Consider the following 22139-nt stretch of genomic DNA (forward strand, 5'->3'; position numbering starts at 1 on the left):
AGACGTAGTAAAAACTATTACATCTCTGCAGTTCTGGAACAGAGTAATAATGTTTAGGGTATCTGTCACATACAAAATTGGTAAAATTGAAACACCGATAAACTTTAGCTATAGAAGTGAATGAAAGATCAATAGTGGGATTCTGTAACAAATATTTTGGGTTACCGACATATATCGGTAAAAATAAATAACAAAATTATGAATGAAAATTCCTAATTAAAGTTGACAGCACTGTTGCTATAAGTATGTATCATGGTAGAAGAATACAGATAGATGCATCAACGATTAGGAACATTGTTTTGAAAAATAAAAACAAAATATTTTCAAAATTAATGATTGGAAGAAACGTACATTACGGGACGCGCATTGAAGATGTTCGCCAGTTTTGCCATGGACTTAAAGATCAAACTGTTTAGATCCTATTTTTTTTAAAGAAAATCAAGACATTTAATACATTTTTCGCTCCATTTAATCCATTTTAAAAATGTGTGAAAAATATAGAATAAATGAAAAACAAATTGTTGTATACAAATTTGACGAAAAGCGCGCTAGGGTTCAGGGGTGTATTTCTATAGTTTTGCTAAGCTGTCTACCTCCTTATCGTACCATGGTTTTGATGTTGCTGTGAACTTTGTACTGCGGGAGGCAACGGGTTCAGTTTGCTGGTGGTTGCATACAAACACAACAAAAACTGAAAGATTGCTCGGCAAGAGTAGAAACTGCTCGATTTTGAACAAATTTTGCACAAAAACGAGGAAAACAGGGTCTCTCCTATTCGAGTGACATCCAAAAAATGGGTTAGCTCAATTTTTTTCTCCTCCCAGAAGCGCCCTCGCTCGATTTTGATTGAGTTTCACTCTTTAAACAAAATCGAAGAACTGCTCGATTTTGTTTAAAGAGTTTGATTGATGATTGAATGATTTATATATTCTTATTTTTTGGTCCCATGATTTTTATAGAAATTTGAACAAAATGACACGAAATATGAAATAATTAATGTTTTCCACTTTTTCAGAAAATAATGACATTTTCAATATGTTTTAATATTTTTGAAATTTTCAACTCTGTAGAAGACAGACATTTTTTATTTTTTATTCAAAATTTTCAGTCCTTCTGAAGATTTTTAAAATGTCATTAAATATTCCTAGTTAGTATTTTTAAATGTCAAAATTAATTTTTTCGATAAATGCTCTCATTTCTTAGGGATGGGACATATTTTATCGTTGTTCTGAGAGTGATTTGGTTTGAGCAATGTGCAAGTATGAATGTTCGCTCAGGAAATTTTATGTTGAGAATTAAATGGTTTTTCCATAGTTAAAGATCAAGGGCTGTGGAAACGCTACATTACATTGTTAAGGTGAGAATACATAAAACGCTTTTCTGACTGACTTAAGTCAGCGGCTGGCTTCTTTGGAAAATAACAAAGGAGCGTAGGGCCAAAATGCTGATGACTTATGTCAGTTAGAAAGCGTTTTATGTATTCTCACCTTAATAATGTAATGTGACGTTTCTACAGCCCTACATTCGCTGTCTATTCATTGTTTGATTTTTAACTATGGAAAAACGACTTAAGTCTCCAAAAAACGCTTTATATATTCTCACCTTTACAGTTCTAGAACACAGCAAAAATGTGAATAATTTCAATATTAACATGTTAATTCCATTTGTTAAATCGGTAATGGCAACTCTTTTTTATGTTGTAGCTCATTTATCATTTTCTAATAATTTTTAAATAAATTCCATAACTATTTTGGCCAGACGAGTGGACTTTTTGTAAGGCTAAAAAATAAGTCTTCTGAAATACATAAAAAATCTGATGTGATAAAGTGATCGGAAAAAGAACAATTATTGTTCTTGTCCAGAACTGCAAGAATCTACAAGTTTTTACTACAATAACCGATTTTTCCTTTATGATTTCGAATAAAATTGCAATATTTGTAGATTCTTGTATAAACAATGTGCGCTGAAAGCTTCATGCACACGTACACGATTTTGATGTCATGCATTTTGACTATGTACGGGACACTTTACATTCTTGCAGTTCTGGAACAGACAAATTTTAATATTTGTGGCCCCAAAAACCCAAGTTGTTTGTGCATTTCGTAGGAGTAAATGTTCATTTTTAATGTGAAAAATTGGATGTTGTTATGAAAAAAATATACACCATGCATGCACTGTTCCAGAACTGAAAGAATGTAAACGTTTTCACTACGATAAATGATTTTCTCTTTACGATATCAAAAAGAATTCCAAAAAAAGTAGATACTTACAGATTCTGAAACAGAGCATTATGTTAGCATTACATTACTTTGTATTATTTTGACATATGACTACCATGACACCATGTTTAAATTCATGCACGCATAAGAAAACATTTGCTAACACACCTTATCAAAATACTTTACATGTCGCCATGTTGCTTTACTACTAGATACCAAAACAATAACAGAAACTATCATCGATAGCAATGGCGTTAAAAATGGTTATCGATTTTTAGGCGAAATCGAATGAAATATATCATCACTAATATGAACCGGCCATGTTATTGAAAAAAGTCTACTTTTCAAGACACGTGTTTAATTCCACAATTTTATGCAGAAATAACAGTGAAAACCCAAACTAAACGCTATAAAAACTATTAAAAACGGTAGAAGCGCTTACAAAGCATCAAAAAATATCAAATAACTTTAATTTTTGTGATAAAACAAAGGTAAGTTGGATGCCAGCAAATTACGACAATTCGACGACCCAAACATAACCTAAATACACAAAATATATTCGTAGTGGAAAAAAATGGAGAAAAATTCGCAGTGATGATTTTGCACTCGAGTAAAAAAGAAAAAATACGAAAAACCGAAAACAGTTTTAACACACATAACTAGTGAAAGGAAAACAAAAGCCTAAATTATGTTTGTGATAAAGTGAATTTCTCAATGTGTATTCAAAGAATTATGTTCAAAATTTTAATGAAAATAAAACAATGATGCTTTGTTGTACCGACGAAGAGGGGCAGAGGTAATGCTGCACCGTACGAAGAGTTCTTATGGCATGAAAGTAACGAATCACGGATATTAGCCGGAGAGGGAAATGAGGAGGGAGTTGGCGGGTGAAGTGTTTTATAAGTATCTTTCTTTTTGTATTTTGCTATAGCTTCTTCAGCTATATAATGGCAGCAGCAGGCAACATAATCGATAGTGCCAACACCTCGTTTTTTCTTTTTGTTTATGGAAAAATATTTATTTTTTTAAATACGTCTGCAAATGGCAAACCATAAGATTGCTTTCACTTAAGTGAAGTATCTAAAATTATGTTATCAAAACAAGAAATATGTGTAAAAAAATCATAATTATTATCAGGTATGTCTTGAGAACTGCTTGGTACTGCCAAAGTCCATACATATTTTTTTTAAATATATTTGGTTTTTGGTGCGATAAGCACCAATATATATGCAATCCATACAGATACGATATATATGTATATAGAAAAGTGCGTGATTGCACAATTTCTGTTGTGTTTTTTTGTTAATATGTCGGCATTCGTCATTTGTTAGTTTTTTCTCTTTTGCTTAGATACGCCAGCTCTATTCCTACATGATTCCTACCTTTGTGGTTCAATAATTATGTATAGGTAAATCAGCTGTGTGCTATTTATTTATGCTTCTTCGATATGGTTTCATAATTTAAATGTTTCATTTTGCCCATTCGAATAGGCAACGACGGTGGGACATTTGCATATTTTTTTATTCAATTCCATGTGTTTTGTGCATGTGTTGCATTTTTGGGGCGATCTTTTGGCTTGCTCTTTAAATTTTACCAACGTATTTACCACCACCCAATGTCTCACAATCTAATGTAATGTTGCTGTTATTGTGGTAACCTTCAGTTTCTCTTTCCTTTCGTTCGTTCGCTCGGTCGGTCTGTCGGTCGGTCGGTCTTTGGCATTTACATCATGGCAATGTCATATTTGGTGTAATTTTTGTAAAAGAGATATATGTCGGTACAATCATGAGTATGAGTATTGTCGCGAGAGAGCCGATTGTTTTCGTCAACAAAATAAAAACAAACAACGTGTTTTAGTTTGTTTCTTTGTTTGACGGCCAGTCGGCTTGTTTTTCCCCACATGTTTCATTATACAAGAAAAAGAAGTAGTAAGTGTTAATGAAGAACCATGTGTTGTTGTGTTTTGCCTGAAGAGTTATTTCGAAGTAATTTTTATTTTCATAATTACCATGTGTGTATTTATCGCTTATCTATCGCCTCTCTATACAATACACGGAAATTCGTTGAAAAAAGCATAACATAGGGGTAAAAATTAGAACAATTGAAATCGGTATTCGGATTTTGTACAATTCGTTTAAGGTATAATTGGTATTTTATACATTGTGTTGAAATTTCTGGAAAAACGACCTTTTATATGTCCTTCACTGTAAGGTGGGGGGTGTGTAAAATGTATTATCAGAAAACTTCAAGTATATATATTCTATATCAATTTAATCATATTTGTCTGGCTTTGATAATATATTCAGGATATTGCGTATGAAAAGTGGAACATATCGGTACCGTAAAACCCCCATCAGGGTAATATGCAGGTTGGGACTGAGACCACCTCAAAAATGGCTCATTTTCTTTTAGTTTTTGATTATTTTAAATAGAAAAGTTATTTTCTATTTTCTGGTTTGGTCTCTTGAAATGGTTTCGAATTGCATTTGTATGTACGCCCATGGTCTTCATGTAAAGTTTCATTCCCGATCTCCAACCAAATCAGTTATAGTTTTTCGTTAACTCATCGCAAAAACATTAAATGTAGGTCCATTTTTCGCTATAGTCGCCAAAATGCAGGGTGAGATGAAAAAACTGCAACCAACTTCAGACTGCTGTAATTTCTAAGCCTCTCGTCCGACAGCTATTAAAATTATTCCAGTGACAGCTCATTATATTGTTTACAAGCGTACAAAAGCGTTTTGGTGAGAATTTTCCTGAAAAAAAGTTATTCGTGATGGAATTCAAGCGTGATAGTGTGATTTCTTTATATTTGGCTGGAAAACCACAAGTGGCTATCGTTAAAGCACTCCAGCGTTTAAATGTGAATAAATCTATTGTGTCTCATTCCATCGATCGTTACCGTGATACTGGTAACGTAGCCCGACGTCAAAGAAGTGGACGGAAGAAAACGACAACATCAGCAGAAATGGTTCGAAATGTAAAGAAGCGACTTGATCGAAACTCGCGTCGCAGTGGCCGAAAAATGGCTTGTAAGCTGAACATCGCAATCGCAATATTCCATTCGGCAAATATTGAAAAGTGAGCTCGGGGTAAAGCCATTGAAATTCCAAAAAGTACAAGAACTTACACCACAACAGGCTCAAAAGAGCTAAAGAGTTGCATCGCTTGGCCGAAAGTGGTGAACAGCCGAATTTGGTTTTCTCCAATGATAAAATACTTGTTGTCCAGCAGTTTGTAAACAAACAAAATAATCGTGTTTACTTGCCAAAGAGGTCAGCTGAAAATGTGCACCTTCGGTTGGCCACCACAACTCAATGATGGCAGCAATCCTCTCTTATTAATCGACCGTGGCATCAGAATAAATGCCAAATATTATCGCGAAAATATTCTGGAGGGTGTATTACAGCCTTGGGTATGCAAACATTTTGGCCACAGACCTTGGACATTCCAACAGGACTCAGCACCATCGCACTCAGCACGCGCCACCCAAAAATGGTTACAAAATGAGGTTCCTCGATTCATTTCCAGTGCGCAATGGCCACCAAAATCTCCGGATACAAATCCGTTGGACTATTGTGTCTGGTGAATTTTGTAAAGCAAGGTTGGCACTAAAAAATACCAAAGTTTCGATCACCTCAAGCAAGCGCTTCGCTAGGAATGAGCCAAAATATCGCAGAGCAACATTCGAGCAGCATGTGACGGTTTCATTGGCCGTTTTAAGGCCATATTTCGTGTCAAAGGTGACCAATTCGAACAAATCTAAAGTTATTCTAAAATTTAATGCTATTTTCGACATTTTTTGCTTTCATTCAATAAAATTAAAAAAATGTAAAAACTATGACATTTGACTTTGTTGCAGTTTTTTATCTCACCCTGTACAATCTTAAATTTCCGCCTGAAGCTAGTCTATTCACAGACTATTGAAAGGACATTTTATTGTGTATGTGTATCTAAAGCCTGCTTCATAATTTAGTACACACTCAGGGAAATACGGATATTGGTGGAATCAAGATTTCAAGTGACTCCCAATAACAACAATCTTTCCTTAGACTGTATTAAAAATACTGACACAATTAACAGGGGTACTTATAGGCAAACAAGTCCGCAAGATAATTTTTATAATTTTTTTTACCTTATTTAGGAAATTAATAGACATGTAAATATGGCTCATCTCGTGGAGATCAGCAGACCATTGGATTTATCAATTAATTTTCAACGACAATTTTATCAAATATTTAGTTCCATGGAGGATATGTAGGATAAATGTCCTCTATGTTTGCATACTCTTCGATAAAGTCAGAAGGCATCGACAAAGAAGATTTTCAATAATCTCAACTCAAAAAGTTGCTGATGTTTATGGCTTATACAATTCTTATTTAAATTAGGAAATCGAATGTCCTGCATTGACATCTTTGTGCCCATAGAACTACCTATACAATCTTTAATTGTCCTATGAAATTTCAGAAGATTTCATTTTTTAACATTTCCAAAGCATTCTCAACTTCAATAGTCCATTTTCAAAAGCTCAAATTCAATAGAAGTCTACTTCTCACATTGAATGGTATATTTACAAAATCCATTTCCAAAATATTGAGCAAATTGATGATACTCTTGTTACAGTTTCTTACAAACAATGTTGGAATATTCCTTGATTGATTTATAGCAGATATTTAATAGAAGTGAATCACAGAAGATAAACCTTAGCCTCGGTACCAAATAACTTGATAAGAACAATACAAAAGGCAGCAATCTCAATTGGCCTTTCCACCTGACAAACAAAAACACACGTATTCAAAAACAAAACAAATACGTTTAAATTTCCGTTTACTTTCCAAGTTATTGAATACCTTCCCGAGATTTCTTTAGACATCTTTCAAAAATTATGCATCTTCAATTATGTAATATTTCTGCATAACTGGTTTGATTTTCTTTGGGTTTCAAATCAATAAATAAATAATTTTTTTAACAAAATTTTAATATAGTAACTAATACTATTTCAATATTAAATTAAAACGCACAAGATGAAAATAGCTGATCAAGAATTACGTTGTAAAGTTTCTACACATTGTGCTAAGCAATGTAAATAAAAATACTGAAAAAAAAACTATAAAAAAAAACAATTTTTGTTTTTATTTATACACGGCGGGGCGAAGACGACGACGACCTCTGAAAACGCATGATGATAAAGATGAAACTGTGATGACCAGAGAAAGAGAGACCATATGTATTTCTCGCAGATCAATTCTGTCGACAGACGGAAAATGGGAAGAAGAGACCATTTCTTATTTTTTTGTATCGTTTTGCAAAGGAAAATACCGTATTTTTCTTTTAGTTAATGTTTGCTTAACAAATAATTAAGATAGTCTTCTAGTATGCCGACAACGATTACGAAATATAGTCGCGTACGCTTCTCTAGATGAAACGATAAATAATATTTGAATTTTTCTAAATATTTTCGATATGAAAGAAAACTAAAACGACTTTGCAACATAAACTTATTAAAAAAACAATTAAAAACGAATGATTGATTGTTTCAAAACAGCCATTGTGAAGAATTTACTTGCCAAAGGAAAAACAAAAACTATTTGGTTTTTACTTTGTAAAGATCGAAAAAAATGTTTGGATGCTGATGGATATTTTGTAATGATTTCATAATACAACGACCGATAACGTTTTCGTCTTTACCTCCCTCCTTGCTTGTGAGTGTGTGTGCGCGCGATTTAAACAAGAAATAAAAAGAACTAAAAATAAAATAAATATCTTACAAGAACATTGTATTTTTGTTTTACAAAAGGTGGCAGTGTTTCAAAATAAATCGAAAGATCTCATCTTTAAAAAAAAAAAAAAAACCGAAATAAGCTGTTGATATAAGTCAACTGTAAGTGGTATAATTGTGCTAAGTGGTGTTGGTTTCACCAATTCCAATTTCAATAATTATAAAACACTTTTTTCATTTGCTGCCTTTTGCCATGATATGTTTTATAACGCTTTGGGTTATCAGCAGCTTTTGCTCGGACCTGTGGCTGGTCCAACAGATGTTTGTCTCGCCGCCATCCATTCGTTCGTTCATGCGGTGTTTTGTAAGAAAGATCAGATGCTAAATACATGCAAACAATGAGACAGACACCAACCAACCAACCACATTATTGTTATCAATAGCGTTCGACGGGACACCAGAAAATTTGGCGTAACATTAACAAAAAATTGCGTACAATACTTTTTTTTTTCTTTTTCACTTAACACCAAAAAAATGCTTCTAAAAATATCAGTGTCTTATGTTGAAATGTATATTTTTATGTTGGCGTTTCTATGGTGAAGAATTTGAAAATTCGAAAAAAAAACTTTTTTTGTTTTTTTTTTTTGTTTTGGTTTGTTTTCAAAGACAATCTCTTAATGGTTGGCTGATACAGGAAAGTAATTTTCCTATAGGTGAATTGAAGAGGAGAGCAAGTGGATATTAGGGTGGACCCTAAATGGTTTGGTTTGATCAGCAAAAAAATTTCAAGTCGATTTAGCCATGACCGCCAGTCTATTGCAATTGAAATGGAGGCAATATCTAATTGTGCAGAACGTTAAAATAATCAAACGTTAAAAATAAGCAAAAAACGTTTAAATTATGTCTAGAATTGTTAAAAGTGAGCTATGCTGGCCCACGTGTAAGTATAGCTCCCATGCAACGGTAACTCCTGATTTTCAGAATTTTGTATTTTCAACTCAACAAAGAGCTGTAATTATACCCTCCACCATGGGTAGGAGGGTATATTAACTTTGTCATTCCGTTTGTAACACCTCTAAATATTCGTCGTAGACCCTATAAAGTATATATATTCATAATCAGCATAAAATTCTAAGACGATTTAGCGATGTCCGTCTGTCTGTCTGTCCGTCTGTCTGTCTGTCTGTCCGTCTGTCTGTCTGTTGAAATCACGATAGAGCCCACATTATTTGACGTAGACCTTTGAAATTTGGCACAAGTGTGTGTATTGTCCCTAGGATGGTTGGTATTGAAAATGAGATATATCGGTCCACGTTCTGGTATAGTCCCCATATAACGGTACCTCCCGATATTCGGTATTTTGATGATTTATGCCACATTTTTTCACGGATTTATCTGAAAATTGGTATTTGTAGGTCATGACGGGTCTCTGAGCGTGTGCCAAAACATTGCATGTATAGGTCCACGTTCTGGTATAGTCCCCATATAACGGTACCTCCCGATATTCGGTATTTTGATGATTTATGCCACATTTTTGCACTGATTTGTGTAAAAGTTGGTATTTGTGGGTCATAATGGGTCCTAGTTCGTGTGGCGAAACATTGTAATTATAGGTGCACGTGTTGGTGTAGCCCCTATATAACGGTACCTCCCGATATTCGGCATTTTAATGTTTTTTGCCACATTTCTTCTAATGTTCTTTTACCTTAGGGTGGAGGGTATTAAAAGTTTGGCCCGGCCGAACTTAATGTTTTTTTACTTGTTTTACATTTAGTTTTCTCTGATATCTGACTTCTAGATGGGATAATGGTAGTTTTGACTACAGTAGACTATTTGAGGACGAAGAAGAGGTATAGACAATTGAACATCTACTATGTAGATATCCCACGCTGCTGTTTGGTAGGTGGGAGATAGACACTAACGATCTTCTCAGACTAGATCCCATTATCATCCGCAGGTTGGCTAAAAGCATATCATGGCAATGCAAGCCTTTATCTAACTAAATTTTACTATCTCTTCTTTCTTTACCAAATTATGTCTTTCCTATCAAAAGTAATTCTTCCTAGGATGCCCACAATGCACCAATGGTCCCGAAGTAAAGCAGCTTCGGACTCTAGTGTAGCTGCTCATCCTGATATCTAACCAAAACCAAGTGTTCTCAGTGTTCATTCTGCCAACAATTTTCCATATAGCTCCATTTTTGGCATATCACCCATATAAGGGTACTTTTGGATTTGACATGTTTTGAAGTTTTTAGACAGACTTTTCAAGATCAGAAGGCTATTCCATCAGAAAAAGTGCAGTGTAGCTACATTATGTTGTAAAGCTCCTCACCCGTACCTGGTAGATATTTTTAGTTTATTTTGACTGTCATTGGACAAAGTCAAACGCCATAATTTTTACATTTTTTTTGAATTTAATTGAATGAAAGCAAAAAATGTCGGAAATTGCATCAAATTTTAGAATAAGTTTAGTTTTGTTCGAATTGGTCACCTTTGGCATGGATTGTGGCCTTCAAAGGGCCAATGAAACCGTTACACGCTGCCAGAATGTTGCTCTGCGGTATTTTGCCCCATTCCCGGCGAAGCGCTTGCTTGAGGTGATCGACGCTTTGGTATTTTTTAGTGCCAACCTAGCTTTCCAAAATACTCCAGACACAATAGTCCAATGGATTAGTAGACTTTGGTGGCCATTGTGCGCTGTAAATGACGCGAAGAACCTCATTTTGTAACCATTCTTGGTTGGTGCGTGCTGAGTGCGATGGCGCTGAGTCCTGTTGGAATGTCCAAGGTGAAACTTCCGGACAACGAATGTTTTCTCATCGGAGAAAACCAAATTCGGCAGTTCACCACTTTCGGCCAAGCGAAGCAACTCTTTTGCTCTTTTGAGTCTATTTTCTTTCAGTTGCGGTGTAAGTTCTTACACTTTTAGTAATTTCAATGGAATGGAATATTGCGACATGTTCAGCTCACGCGCCATTTTTCGGTCACTGCGACGCCGGTTTCGATCAAGTCGCTTCTTTACTTTTCAAACCATTTCTGCTGATGTTGCTGTTTTCTTCTGCCCACTTCCTTGACGTCGGGTTACGCTACCAGTATCCCGATAATGAGCGATGGTACGAGACACAACAGATTTATTCACATTTAAATGTTGGAGTGCTCTAACGATAGCCACTTGTGGTTTTCCAGCCAAATATAAAAAAATCATACTATTATGCTTGAATTCCCCCACGAATAATTTTTCTTCTGGAAAATTCTTACAAAAATGTTTTTGTACGCTTCTAAACAATAAAATGAGCTGACACTGGAATAATTTTAACAGCTGTCGGACGAGTGGCTCAGAAATGACATTAGTTGCAGTTTTTTAATCTCACCCTGTTATCTTCCAATTTAAAAATATTTGCTTTAGATTTGAAACTTGACCAGTATGAGGAATTAGTTCAATTTACATCATTTTTAAAAAATTTTTTCAATGCTTAATACATTACCGGTAGTAGCAAACTAAAGATGTAGCTACATTAAGAGTTTATTTTACTGGCTTAAGTTATCGGCTGACTTCTCGTAAACTAACAAAGGAGCGTTGGATGATCAAGTATAAATTAGGGGCCGAAATTAAACAAAGTCAAGCTTTAAATTCTTTGTTCTTTTACGAAGAAGACACTCGATGACTTAAGCTAATAAAAAATACTTCTTTATGAAGCTGTATCTTAACGTTTATTATAAATTTCCGACCGATTTCAGGTAATCTGTTTTCTATACTTTTAACCTATTCATGATACCCAATTTTTCCAATAGATCTGCCAATAATACACGACGTAACCATTTTCCATTTCCATTTTATAAACTTGATTTTCTTTCTTAATTTTCTATTTCAAAATAGTAATTCAATGACCTCTCAAGTACGATTATTATAAGTAAATGAAAAAAATCAAGGTTTTTGATGTTCCACACTTATATCTTTTCCGTATATCTATACATAAAAATGTTCTAGTCTTTCAAATACCTATGTTACTGTGTGAAAGATTGGTTATTTTCTGTTGCTTTGGCTTCATCGTCGATGAACTATTAAAAAAATGCCATGCATTGTTGTTGTAGTTTTTTGTATTTGAGCACGTGATCTTTTTTGTTTTGATTTTTAATTTGAAGGTTTTTTTTTTTTGGCTAAAAGCATATAAAACACACGATAGAGAGTACATAGAGACAATGTGGCTTTGCAGAGCTATTATGCGTGAATCATTCCAAATATTTTTGTTTTTTTTTTTTTTTTTGGATAATATGTATGTAGCCCTACTTTTTTGCGGAAGTAAAAACAAAGGCATGAGGAAGTTATGTCTTTTTTTTGTAATCCAAAGCTTTTTTTCGAAAGGAAAAACTCATTTTAAATTCTAAATACGCCTCTGAGAAGTATTTTAAAAATAAAAAAATAGACCTACTATAGCATACAACTTAATATGTTGTATTCTGGAACAGCTTTGTCATTATTAAGAAATGTTTAAAATTAAGAATAATTTAAACACCGCTGTTTAGTTCACAATTTTGATGAGATATTTTTTGACTAGAATCAACATCATTTCAAAGGCTTTTTTTTGAATTCAGACGATGTAGGGTTTTACAACGTTTTTCATACCCTCCACCTTTGTAAAATCCCTAAATATCCCATGTAACGACGGTACCTCCTGATACTCGGTATTTTGGTGATTTTTTCACATTTTCCACGGATTTGTCAAGAAATTGGTATTTGGATATCATAATGGATTCTAGCTCCGGTGGCTGAATATTCTATATTTAAGTCAACGTTTTCCCTCATGTAACGGTACCTCCCAATATTCGGTATTTTGTTGATTTTTCCACATTTTTCTACGAATGGGTACTAGCTCCAGTGGCAGAACATTGAATATTTAGGTCCATGTTTTCCTATAGCGCACATATAACGATACCCATCGATATTCGTTATTTTGATCATTTTCGACACATTTACCCATGAAATTGTTTCACATTTGGCATTTAAAAAGATTTGGTAGATGACATTCCTTGAAGTATAAATTTGACTATATATGTTCCCGTTTTGGTATGGCCCCAATGTAATGGTCTGACCCACTTTATGGTTTTTTTAAAAGTTACAGCATTATCCAATCTGTCTTACTGATATTTGTGGTTTAAAGTGGAATGCTTTAGAATTTAAATAATTTTATATAAAAAATTTTTCTTTATCCAATGGTGAATGATTTTAAAAGTTCGTCCGGCAAAACTTAATGTTATTTTACTTGTTTTTTTTTTTTTTTTGCAATTTGTTCTCCATTATAATACACACTGTAATATGATTTTAATATGTCTTCACAAATCAATATTTCAGATTCTTCAACATTCAGCGAAAATGGTATCTGGTCGCCCACTTTTATATTTGTCACTGCCTGGTGTAGCATTTATACTTGGCGTATTTTGGTTTCGGCGTCGGAATAAAAATCGCGGAGAAAATGATACGAAAAAACTAGGCAATGGCACGATAACGGCCGACAAGGATTTACCATCACAGACCGAAGTCACTGAGGATCTAATCACAAAAACAAATACCACATGTAATAATAACAGTAGTAAACCCACATCCACACCCACAAAATCAATGAACATAAACGGAACTATACCATCGGATGAAGAGAATCCCGCAAATCGAATGTTTGGCAAATCGGCACCCATTAAAATTGTACAAAACGGTCGTGGCCCCTCACCGGTAAAACAAACGGCACAACAGCAACTGGATTCGGAGGTTTTAAAAACCAAAATTCAAGATGCCGAACACAAGTTGTTGCGTTCCATAGAAGAAGATTTTGAAAATCTTTCCTCTCCCGTCGATCTACCCGATTCCATAAATAATCGTACATCATTCTATTCGCGTAACGTTGATATCAAAAAAGACAAACCGGTTGTTATAATGGCCACGACAACACCCAAAATTTCGCCAGAGAATTCATTTTTGGAAAGTAAATATACCAAAGACTGTGAAGAGGATAGTAATAAATTAGACAAGAAAGAAAACCACAATGAAAAGGACAACAACGCATCGTCATCGTCTGTAGGTGGCATTAATGGTAATGGCGAGAAAAGCATATCCCCCTCGGAGAAAGTTGTTGCACAAACCAATATTGACGCTAAAAATGCCACTGACGACTGCACAGACAATTGCGGCACAACAAATGTGTCAGATAAACGTAATGTTGATGCCGCCAGCCCTTCCTTAAGCCTATGTAGTGTGCAATCCGGTGATTCGGGTAAAGGTTCCAGTTTACCCCGATCAGAGGCCACACGTGCTAAAACTACATATGAATTCTTTTTGCCAGACAGCCTAGTTGGATATTTGTACGGTCGCCGACGTTCGTTTATCAATCAAATCAAGTCCAAAACAAATGCCACAGTAGTTTTACGCAAGAAGATGTACCCCGGTAAATTGCGTGTGTGTGCCGTTGAGGGTACCGATAGTGAAATACAAGCTGCTCTGGCATTAATCCGTCAACGTTTGCCGGCCAAGCGTTATCCCAAATTAACAATGCAAAGAATACATTTTGCACTTCCACAATCTGTAGTTCCTTTATCAAACGAAAGTCTGCTTAATCTTCAGGTAAATATACTTTTGAATTGAAATATACAATTGAACTTGAAATTCTGTTTTTACATCCTACACCACACCACCCTCCTACACAGGGAGAAGGAATTGAGATAGACCCACAGTTTCTGTTGAGGATATTCATAGAATCACTTTCTGAGTTGATTTATGCATGTTAGTCAGTCAGTCCATCTGTCCGTCCGTGAGTCTGTCCATGTATTCTAGTGAACAAAATGCAGGTCACATTTATTATCCGATTGAAATTAAATTTTCCAAACAATATTTGTTTGACCCAAGGAGGAACCCTATTGAAGTTGGTGATAATCGGATCAGATTCGTATTCATAAACAAGGTATCAGATATCAAATACATGCTCAGAAATACGTCTGCCAAATTTTATCAAGATCGGTTCAGATTTGGATATAGTTCCCCTATATATCTTCAACCGATTTCGTATCAAATTACCTGGATTTTGGCACACCCAACCGAATTCAGTCTAGAAGCAAGTACATCAAATTTTGAGAAAATCGGTTCAGATATAGCTATAGCTCCCATATATATGTTTCATCCGATTTGGTGTTTAAGCCCCTCACATTCGTAATGTGCATTCGTCAACAATGATATTTGCTACCAGATATCTTGTAGAGCTCGGAAATACCTTTGCCAAATTTTATCGAGATCCGCTCAGATTTGGATATAGCTCCCATATATATTTCCCTTATCCGATTTCAGGTTTATTTTGCAAATAATAGCTAATATCAGCCAAAATGGAGTGAAATTCGGGACGTACGTTTCCATTTTGTGAAACTCGGTTCCGATATATATTTTTTTAATTTTCTTTTTTCTAATTTTCTTCTCGAAGTGGTATCATGCTTTCTTTAGCAATGTTATTAGTTATAAAATATTAAAATTTCTTCGTCAAATTTAGTGAAAATCGATTCAGAATTGGATATGCTTCGCATATATTAGTACCCTCTGAAGCCAAACTATAACTGCTCTAAATTCAAATGTTGATAGGTGGTATGATCTAATTCCAAATAATTGTTTTGTTGCGGGAGCTCTACTAAATATGCATAATGGTGTAGGGTATCATATAGGTCGGCCCTGCAAGACTCATTGTTTTTTTTTTTTTTTTTTTTAATTTTTGTATCTTTTTTAATTTTAAAGTTTTCATTTTTACTAATTATTTCGCTTTGTTTTCTCTTCCCTACAGCTTAACCTAATCGAAGGTATCAACAATGATGTAGTTGTTAGTGCTATTATCTCGGGTACCCATATATTTGTACAACAACCCCTACATCCCACACATCCTTCGTTAGCTGTTTTACAAAAATGTCTATATGAAAGCTATACAACAACAGATGCACCTCTATTGCCTGGCGTTGAGTTGAATGCTGTGTGTGTTATGCCAGTAAATGCTATTTGGTATCGGGTACAAATTGTCGATGGTGACGTTGAAGATCCAGAGCGATGTGTTGTTAAGTTTTTGGATTTCGGTGGCTATATGAATGTACACTTGAGTGAACTGAGACAAATACGTTCAGATTTCATGACAGTACCATTCCAAGCCACCGAATGTATACTCTCAAATATAGAGCCAATAGGTAAGTCCATGCAATGTGTTTGCCATGTTATTACAGTTTACTAACATTTATATATTTTTTTCTTACTTTAGACTCCTGCTGGACACCAGAATTTGCTGATATTCTATGTAGACTAACCAAAGGCATTGTTCTGCAAGCACAAATTGCCGGTTACAATTCACATAATATACCAGAAATATTTTTGTTCGCTTGCTTAGGCCCCAATGTGAGTATTCTGCTCTTTTATCTGAAAAAGAGTTGATAAATGAAATACTGAAATGCAAAATTTGTTGAAAAGAAAATCCCCAGTTTGAAATGGGGATTTAAATTTTGCATAGTGATGTATTGATAATGAATATCCAAAAACGGATATGTATTTTCTCCATTCGGGAAAATACGAAATTGACAGAAGAGAGACAAGGGGTTTCTTTCGAGCCTCACAAGAAGTTGACAGAAGATGTGAAGTGTGAGGCAAAAAGCGACTTGGTTGGTCCATCATACCTTAGTTTGTGCTAGCTTGCATGCTGGTAATGTATTACATGTGAAATTTCTGTTTTAAACAAATTGAAAATATGAGCTTCTTCACGGTTGAAAATATATGTGATGGAGGAGGGTAGTTTTGCATTTTAAAGATTCGATGTAAAACGCTCCCTCGCACACGCACACATTAATTGAAGTTTTTGCTGTCCCTAGGACCTGCATTTAAAAGGTTTTGTTGCATAAAGTTGACGTTATGAGTTTAATAATAAAAAATCATTGCCCTGCCACATTTACAAAAGTATTTGAAAACATTTCTTAACCATAAGTTTTTGTCTTCCTTTTACAGAATGTTATATTTATCAATAAGGAGCTTGTTGCCAGAAATCTTGCAAAATGGGTGGACATAAGAGACTGATTATATCCCGCTAAGGAAATGCATACAGAAACAGAGGCTGCCGATAGCAACAATAATAACATTGAATTGGACGTTGTTGTCGCTTACAACAGCAAAATTAGCAGACCAGAAACAAATCACAACAACAACAACAACATTAACTAAGTTCTCAAAACGTTTTTACCAACAGAATTTTAACACAAAAACAACACATAATACACTCACATACACACACCCACACACACGCTCTAATGGTAACTATTAAAGCCACAAAACAAATGCACTTAAGAATTGTAAAAGCCATATAATACCTTCAAAAGGTCTCTTATCTTGCTCTCACTCCGCAAAATATTTGAAACTATTTTAGAGTAGAACTCGATGAGAAAGCCGCCAACCACCATTACAGATATTTAAGAAAGGTTGTTGCTGCAACCATTATTTATAATAATTAATTCAAGGCTTTAGTCAAGAATAACTCAAACAAACAAACAAACCATTCACAAACATTAAGAACAAGAAAGTAAAATATGCTAATATTTCAGCACTTTTATTCAAATACAAAAAGTGAATGATGTCAAAAAAGAAGAAAAAAAAAAGCCAAGAGTAGTTGTAGGAACATCTGGAAGAGAACCACACATGTTATATAAAATGCAGTCAGTCAGTGCTCTTTTAACTTAAACATAAATTAACATCAACAAGAACAACAAAAAGCTTTTATGTAGGCATCTTTTGTAAATATATACTATATAGGATTTAGTAATTAAATATAGTACATACACACAGAAACTGCAGCAGCAGAGGAAGAAGTAACAGAAGAAGTTTAAAAAAAAAAACAACAAGAACAGAAAAAACAAACTATTTTAAAATTCTCTTCTTCTGTGCTTATATTTTCATATTCCTCATGCTCCTTTTATTTATTATATTTTTGTTTTTTTTTTTTAATTTTGTTCAGCAGTCCTTTCTTAAGTTTTAAGTGACAAAAAACACACAGAAGTTAGTCATTGTTATTTTTCTACTTTCTATGGCAATTTCTTCCGCCATACCCAACTTTACACCATCATAATAAGACAAAATCAGTCAAATATTATCCTCTTAGTATGCAAAAAACAAAGCCCACAAGTTTTCATTGTGGTCGGTCTTTTCAAATTCACTTAAATCATGGAACTTACCATACTATTACATACATGTGTACATAACATTTATATCCTTTTTTTAGTTTTGTTTTCTTTTTTATACAAACATACAAAAAATATATATTGTAATTTCAAAACAAGAATAATTACTGTTATGCGAAACGAGGAGGAGAAGAAGAAGACCAAGGCAGACAAACAAACAACTGGGTCATGAGAAAAAGCTTAAATTTGAAAATTAGGTTTCTGACCATTTTCATAGCACATCAAAAATGTGGGTGTCTTTGGGATTAGGTTTTCAGAGGAGTATAGAGCAGTTTTTCCATAGGATTTTGTCCACTGCGAAAATGTTCAATATACAGAAAGAGAGCTAGCTACATAAATTCATTATGTAACTTATAAATAAAAATACACCTGACGTGCATTTTAGAGATGCGACTGTTTTCAATTGAATTTCTTTTTTAACACAATTTTTTTAATCTCCCTATCACAAGTGTGAAATTTAGTACCAAGCAAGAATTCGGAACAAGAATTCACTAGTTAATTAGAATTAAACAAGTGCTTATGGTTCGGAAAAGAGATGCGACTTTTTTCAATTGAATTTCTTTTTAACACAATTTTTTAATCTCCCTCAACACAAGTGGTGAAGTTTAGTACCAAACAAGAATTCAGAAGAAGAATTCATTTTCTTAGAAACATTATATCCAACATAAAGCTACAATCACGATTGAAATTCGTACTGTCGGTTTGTGGCTTGATTGTATGACCTCAGGAGGATATTGCATATCAATTAATACCGGGGATAAATTGATTTTTGGCGTTAGGATATTTATTTAACATCGAGAAGACCATTTGTATTTTACACCACAAGTTGGTCAGCGTCCGTTTGTCCATGTATTTTTGTAAACAAAGTACAGGTCGCATTTTTTGCCCGATCTAGATGAAATGAAATATATATAAAATATAGCTCAAAAATACCTTTGCCAAACTTTATCGAGATCGTTTCAGATTTGGATATAGCTTCCATATATATCTTTATCCAATTTCAAGTTACTTGTGCACAGAATTTAAAAGGCACAAATGCCTCTGCAAATTTGGTAGAAATCGATTCAGAGCAGGATATTCCTTTCATATATTATTTCCCTTGAACTTTAAATTATAATTTTAATCATAGTTGGAATGATTAAATTATCACAAATTCCCCATAAAAAGTTTTATTTTTTATGGGAAGCTCTGCTAAATAAAGTGATGTAGGGTATCCCAAAGTCGGCCCGACCGACTTTAAGACTTTCTTTACTGTTTTTTTTTTTTTTTTTGATTGTTTTTCATGGTGTCAAAACCTGAATTCTCTTTTCGGTGTGCATCCCAAGCAATTGATCTATAATTTTAGCAATTTGACAAGGAACGAGGAGAAACGTTTCAAAATTCAAAGTAACTACCCATGATTTTATAGCTTGATTCGCCGGTTGGAAATTCAAAGTAACTTCCTATGATTGTATTGCTTGATGTGTATCATTCGGACCAGAAAAACGTTTAAAAATTCAAAGTAACCCCCTATGTTTTTATGGCTTATCATTCGGACCATCTTCTTATTTGTACGCCTAAAGACAGCCTTCGATTAATTATTAAAATCATTATCTGTTGCCTTGTTTGCCTTTTCCTCCTCCACAGTGACATGTTTCTTCCTTGATACGTTCTTGAAATATCAAGTATTTTTTTCCTTCTTAATTATTTTTGTTTTTAAATTAACATTTCTTCACAGATCTTCAATTTTAAAAATTTACTTTTTTTGCTAGTAATTTAAGCCGACATTGCAAAAGAGGAGGAGTAACAGAATATATAGATACACATAACAATAATATTTATTTTGAAATTACAATGCCTTTTTTAAAATGATGATAAAAATGGCTTTGTTATATTATTAAAAAAAATATCTAATGCTATTATTATTTAGTTTCCTTTATTTTTTTTTTTAAATAGAATGATGAGAATATTTTGTAGGCTTAGTGTTAATCTTTCTAAACGTAATATTAATTATTGTATTTTATTTTATTATAATTATCATTTTAGTTAAAAGAACAACAACAAAACAAGTTATTACATTAACCTGCCGCCGGAGAGTAAGGGGTTGTGCTATTTTATTTTTGTATACCTTGTCTCTAGCCCAGACCTTTTACCTATCTATTCTACAAATATCATTTCTCACTCACTATTATATTGTTACATTTGCTACATCTATCCACATTCATTCAAACCTATTTTCTTGTTTCAATCATCCATCACCCACCACAACATTGAATGCATCCCGTTGTAAAATGAAGTAATAAAATGAAAGAAAGAGTAAAGTTTTTGAAAACAAAAAATCCCAAATTATTATTTTTTTCTATTGACTTTTACATTGGTTTTTCGGTATTTTTTCTTTTTGTTACTATGGGCATTATTTTTCCTAGAAATATATAAATAAAAAACAACAACAACAGAATCCACAAACACACAAACAATTTGTAAAATATTTCTATCTATATACAGAGTAAACTCTTACCCACACACAAACACAACCATTATATACATACATAAATGCATATATTCTTCGTTTTTTTTTTATAAAAATAAATAAAAATCAACAAATACACCTAAACCAAGTAATGAAAGATTTAAAAACAAAATACAATGAAAGAAAGAAATATTAAAATACATTGCATATATTTTTTGCTATATAAGTTATTTAGAGTTTTACATGAACAAATTATATAATGATTATATATAATATACAAAAATATAAAAATAAATAAGAAATAATAAAACAAAAAACCAACAATAGGCAAACCAATCCCATTTTGAAAACAAAAATCTACCAAATTAAAAAGAAAAATAATTTAATGCAGGAATTTAATTGAAAAGATTGAATTGTTATATACTTAATATACAACATTTGCAAAAAGAAAAAAAAAACAAAAAGAAAACGCGATAATCTTTATAAGCATTACTGCGCAAACCAATGACAATTGCTTCAGTTGTCATTATTTTCTACACAATGATGCCGACGAAAAAAAAAAAGATCCCGGAAAACTTAAGCAATAGTTTGGAAATACATTTAAAAAAAAAAAATTAAATAAAAACTGATATGTGCTAATAACAACAATTTCAAATAAAAATAAAATAATAAAAAAATGATCCATAAAAATAAAATTCGTTAAAAAAAGTAAACAACATGTGTTTTTACTATTACTACCATAGAGGGTGAATTTTGAAGTTTCTTTTCAATTGTATGGAATATATTTTTTTTCAAAGGCTTTGGAGAATTCGGGCTGGGTTCCAGACCGGCCTAATGGGAGGGAGATAATCAAACAGAGATTTTAAGTTGCTAATTCTAGTGCTTTTGTTTTGTATAAAAATAAAGCGTCCTAAATTAATTATAGTCTATGTCTATTCAGAGATTAGAAGTTTGGAAACACAATTCGGAATTGTCAATTTCACCAATGTTTCTTGGCCGTTTTTTATTCAATATCTTCTATATCTATAAAAGAGGAAAATTAAATCAAAAGGGGTAGCGGAGATAGTTTTAAAAAGAAATACTAAAATAATTTAAAGAAAACGCTGTATATGTTAAAAAAGGCTTAACTCTAGTTAAGTAAAAACTTAATTTTTTTTGAAAGTTTTTTCTTGGGGGACGGACTGGGGACCTCAGATTTTTGACCGAAAATCCGTGTTTAAGATTCTTGGTTTTTTTTTAAATCCAAAAAAAAAAATCGATAGTCGATCGAGGTCGATCAGGGTTCAAGGTAAGAGATTTGGAGTTGCAACACAAAAGAGCCCAGCAACCTGTGTCGCCGATACGAAAGTTGTAGGCAATTGCAGAGAGTATTCTCAACTAGAAAGTGCCATATTCTTCGTCAGAGAAAAGACTAACTTAAAATTTTAGATTAAATCCAGAAATTCGTGTTGGGTTCTTTTAGTTCGCAAAATGCATAATTTGTGCAGTTTGACAAAATCTTTTAATTTTTTATATTTTTTTTG

At 33.4% G+C, this 22139-nt stretch overlaps 1 protein-coding gene across 3 annotated transcripts; it reads left to right on the plus strand.

Annotated features, from left to right (window-relative positions):
- The first annotated feature begins 2529 nt into the window (after positions 1-2529).
- LOC131806492 (A-kinase anchor protein 1, mitochondrial-like) lies at positions 2530-21085 on the plus strand. Of its 3 annotated transcripts, XR_009344057.1 has the most exons (6): positions 2530-2710; positions 13291-14550; positions 15749-16139; positions 16211-16344; positions 16945-17246; positions 20193-21085. XR_009344057.1 is itself a non-coding variant. In XM_059130625.1 (5 exons), exons 2-5 carry the CDS (start codon positions 13312-13314, stop codon positions 17011-17013), a joined length of 1833 nt encoding a protein of 610 aa, XP_058986608.1. In that variant the 5' UTR covers positions 2530-2710; positions 13291-13311; the 3' UTR covers positions 17014-21085. The 3 variants fall into 3 exon arrangements, 2 of the variants coding, with proteins under 2 accessions (XP_058986608.1, XP_058986609.1); XM_059130625.1 differs by having other exon boundaries at positions 16945-21085; XM_059130626.1 differs by lacking the exon at positions 2530-2710 and adding an exon at positions 7572-8100 and having other exon boundaries at positions 16945-21085.
- The last annotated feature ends 1054 nt before the right edge of the window (positions 21086-22139 follow it).

This window comes from Musca domestica, unplaced genomic scaffold, assembly GCF_030504385.1.
Source record: "Musca domestica strain aabys unplaced genomic scaffold, Musca_domestica.polishedcontigs.V.1.1 78, whole genome shotgun sequence".
NCBI lineage: Eukaryota > Metazoa > Arthropoda > Insecta > Diptera > Muscidae > Musca > Musca domestica.

Bases quoted from the DNA above. Each gene is read 5' to 3' on its own strand.
- LOC131806492 (XM_059130625.1), top strand. From the start codon at position 13,312: ATGGTATCTGGTCGCCCACTTTTATATTTGTCACTGCCTGGTGTAGCA. The intron at 14,551-15,748 runs GTAAATATACTT...TCTTCCCTACAG, and splicing joins AAAGTCTGCTTAATCTTCAG to CTTAACCTAATCGAAGGTAT. The intron at 16,140-16,210 runs GTAAGTCCATGC...TTCTTACTTTAG, and splicing joins CTCAAATATAGAGCCAATAG to ACTCCTGCTGGACACCAGAA.